This window comes from Pteropus vampyrus, unplaced genomic scaffold, assembly GCF_000151845.1.
Source record: "Pteropus vampyrus isolate Shadow unplaced genomic scaffold, Pvam_2.0 Scaffold286, whole genome shotgun sequence".
Taxonomy (NCBI): Eukaryota; Metazoa; Chordata; class Mammalia; order Chiroptera; family Pteropodidae; genus Pteropus; species Pteropus vampyrus.
In genome coordinates this window covers 12,456-14,916 of record NW_011889067.1, presented here as the reverse complement: position 1 = coordinate 14,916, position 2,461 = coordinate 12,456, and the positions used below count along the sequence as shown (strand labels likewise).

The window sequence follows — 2,461 nt, the reverse complement described above, 5'->3', positions numbered from 1 at the left end:
CCCCGCACATGCCTCCCGAGGACCAAGGCCCCGTCCCGCTCGGCACTGCTTCAGGATGAGCTCAGACGCCCCCCTCCAGGCCCTGCACAGCTGGGGTGGGGGGTGACCTCAGCGGGCACATAGAGGGAGGTGGCTCTGCCCGCTCCCTGACCCGAGGGATCCAGACCCGAGAGCCTGAACCCGAACCTGCTCGATCACTGGCCAGACCCACAGACACGCTCGATCTGTCTCTCTCTGTTTACTCAATCAGCAGTGTCAACAGACAGCAAATAATGTGTGTGTCTTAACAAACAAGCTGTCTGTTGGGAACAGCTTCAGGCTGGTGAGCGTGGGGGACTCTGTTCGCATTTGCTAAATATTTATAAAGGTGGATGAAAACCTTCGTGAATTTAGAGAAATGCAAGAAAATTCTACTCTGAGTAAAACAACCTGAATTAGAGAAAAAAGAATTTTTTTCTTTTCCTTTTTTTTAAGAGCCTCATAGCCATAGGAGAAAATTCTGTGTCTTCCTGGAAAGTTACATTAAGATTATCATAGTAACTGTTACTGGGAGTAAATGTTGCTGCTTGTTGAAAAGTCCTTCTCCTAGAGAGGAACTCTTTCCCTGAACTATCGGTCCCGTAAATTCACTTAGCTGGTGTCTTGTTCACTGAAGTCACTGCCTGCTCTGCCTCTGTTAGGTCAGGTTTTAAGTGGATTGACGTGGGAAAGCAGGGAGGGGTCTCTGGGTGGCAGAGTTTGGTTTCTCATTATTTTTCATCCAGAGCAGGGAGCAGGCAGGAGTCCTGTTGGTAAGATTAGCCGACCCCTTCAGTGAGCCTGAAAAAGACGTTTTGCCACCCAAGACGCTGCTTTTGAGGAATCGTGGATAAAGGAGCAAGCACCCTCTTGCCTCCTTTCACGAAGTCTTCTGAGAATCTCTCACGCTGAGACACCATCTTCTTTCATGACCCACCAAAGCGACAGGGCGCAAAGTGTTTCAGGGGGCGGCTGACACTGCTGCATTCCCTCGCCCCCCGCAGCCCCCCACTCGCCACACACGCTCCACGCAGGTGGCCCTGGGGCAGGGTCTCCGCCGGACGCGGTTCTGCTAACACATCTCTCCCTCGACGCCCCGGTCCGCCCGGCAGCCTGGACTCCAGCCTGAGTGCTGATGACACGGGGGACAGCAGCGATCCAGAGCAAATCTTCCAGAACATCCAGTTCCAGAAGGACCTCATGGCGAACATTCGCTGCAGACCCTGGACCATGGGACAGAAGCTGAGGGCACTGAGGTAAGGGCCTCCGCAGCAGCTTCTGGCGATGGCAGGCCACAGAGACACCTGCGGGGTCTGGCTGGCCCAGGCAGGGCCTCGAGGCGGCCTGTTCTTGTGTGTGTCTGGGTTGGGGGATGTGTGTTGGAAGTTTTGGGTCTTCTACCTCCTTTTCAAACACTAGATTTTAGCATTGTGTCTAGAGGTGAACAAAAGAAGCAGCCCCCCCTCACTCCCCAAAGAAAAGTGTATAATTTTGTTGATGTAAGAAACATCCAAACCTGTAAGGAATTGTTCTAAGAGTTTATTGGAGCCAAATTGAGGACAGTCACACAGAACGATGGGCGGGGCTGGCTTAAAACCTTTCCCCAAAGGAGGTACAGGCCGGGGCAGGACAGCCGCGGCGACCCGCCCAGCTGGGGATTCATGACCTTGCGCCCCTTTCCGTCCAGGATCCACATGAAAACATGCTCATCTTACCTGGCTGGCGCCTCCCCTTGGGGAGCTCTGCATGGGAAACCGCGTTTCCATGACACTAACAGCCCTGTCAGTCCGCTTAGGTGATGGCAAAGAGCTAACGGTCTGGAGGCAGCCCGCCTGCATCAGACGCTACGCTCGCGGTCCCCGGCCTCGGATGTCGGGTCGTCAGTGCCTCTAAACGCCAGGGCCTTTCCCTTTAAGGTGGAAGGGATGGCAAAATGTGGCACCCACCTCCTGCAGCAGGATTTCCGAACTCTGTCACGCGTCGGGTGACAGAACCCCGGGCGCCCGCAGACCACCCAGTCAAGACACGGGGACAGCGCAGGTGTGGCTCAGGCGTGGCTCAGGCGCACTCGGCCCGTCTGTGGCAGTTCCTGGTGGCGTGAAATCACCCACGTGGGCGCCCAGCACTGTCCTGCTGTGTGGCAGCCATGCCCTGTGACTGAGCAGTGACCGTGACACCGCTGTGCGGGCTCACAGCACAGGCAGGGAGTAGAGTGGCCTCAGTGACCGCTGCCACTGACCTGTGAATGGATGTCCCTAAAGAAACAGGACACCTTGTCAGCGTTAGGCCCACTGCCCCGCCTTCCTGTTCGGTGCCTGTGTCTCTGCCAAGCAGACGGCCCCTACCCCCTAAACCCGCCACGCAGCCCGCGTTTCCTTCCCAGCGGCTTGCACCTTCCCCGGGCCCCCACTTCAGGCGCTGCCCTCCAGGACTGGCTCTCAGG

General features: G+C 56.4%; 1 protein-coding gene across 1 annotated transcript in view; it reads left to right on the top strand.

Annotated features, from left to right (window-relative positions):
- LOC105302850 (transmembrane channel-like protein 3) overlaps positions 1-2,461 on the top strand; it is a gene marked incomplete at its 3' end in the record, with an annotated part of 16,321 nt that overhangs the window by 1,778 nt on the left and 12,082 nt on the right. Inside the window, exon 2 of the mRNA XM_023520942.1 lies at positions 1,131-1,274. Coding sequence (XP_023376710.1) covers positions 1,131-1,274 — 144 coding nt within the window. The remainder of the gene's footprint in view (positions 1-1,130; positions 1,275-2,461) is intronic.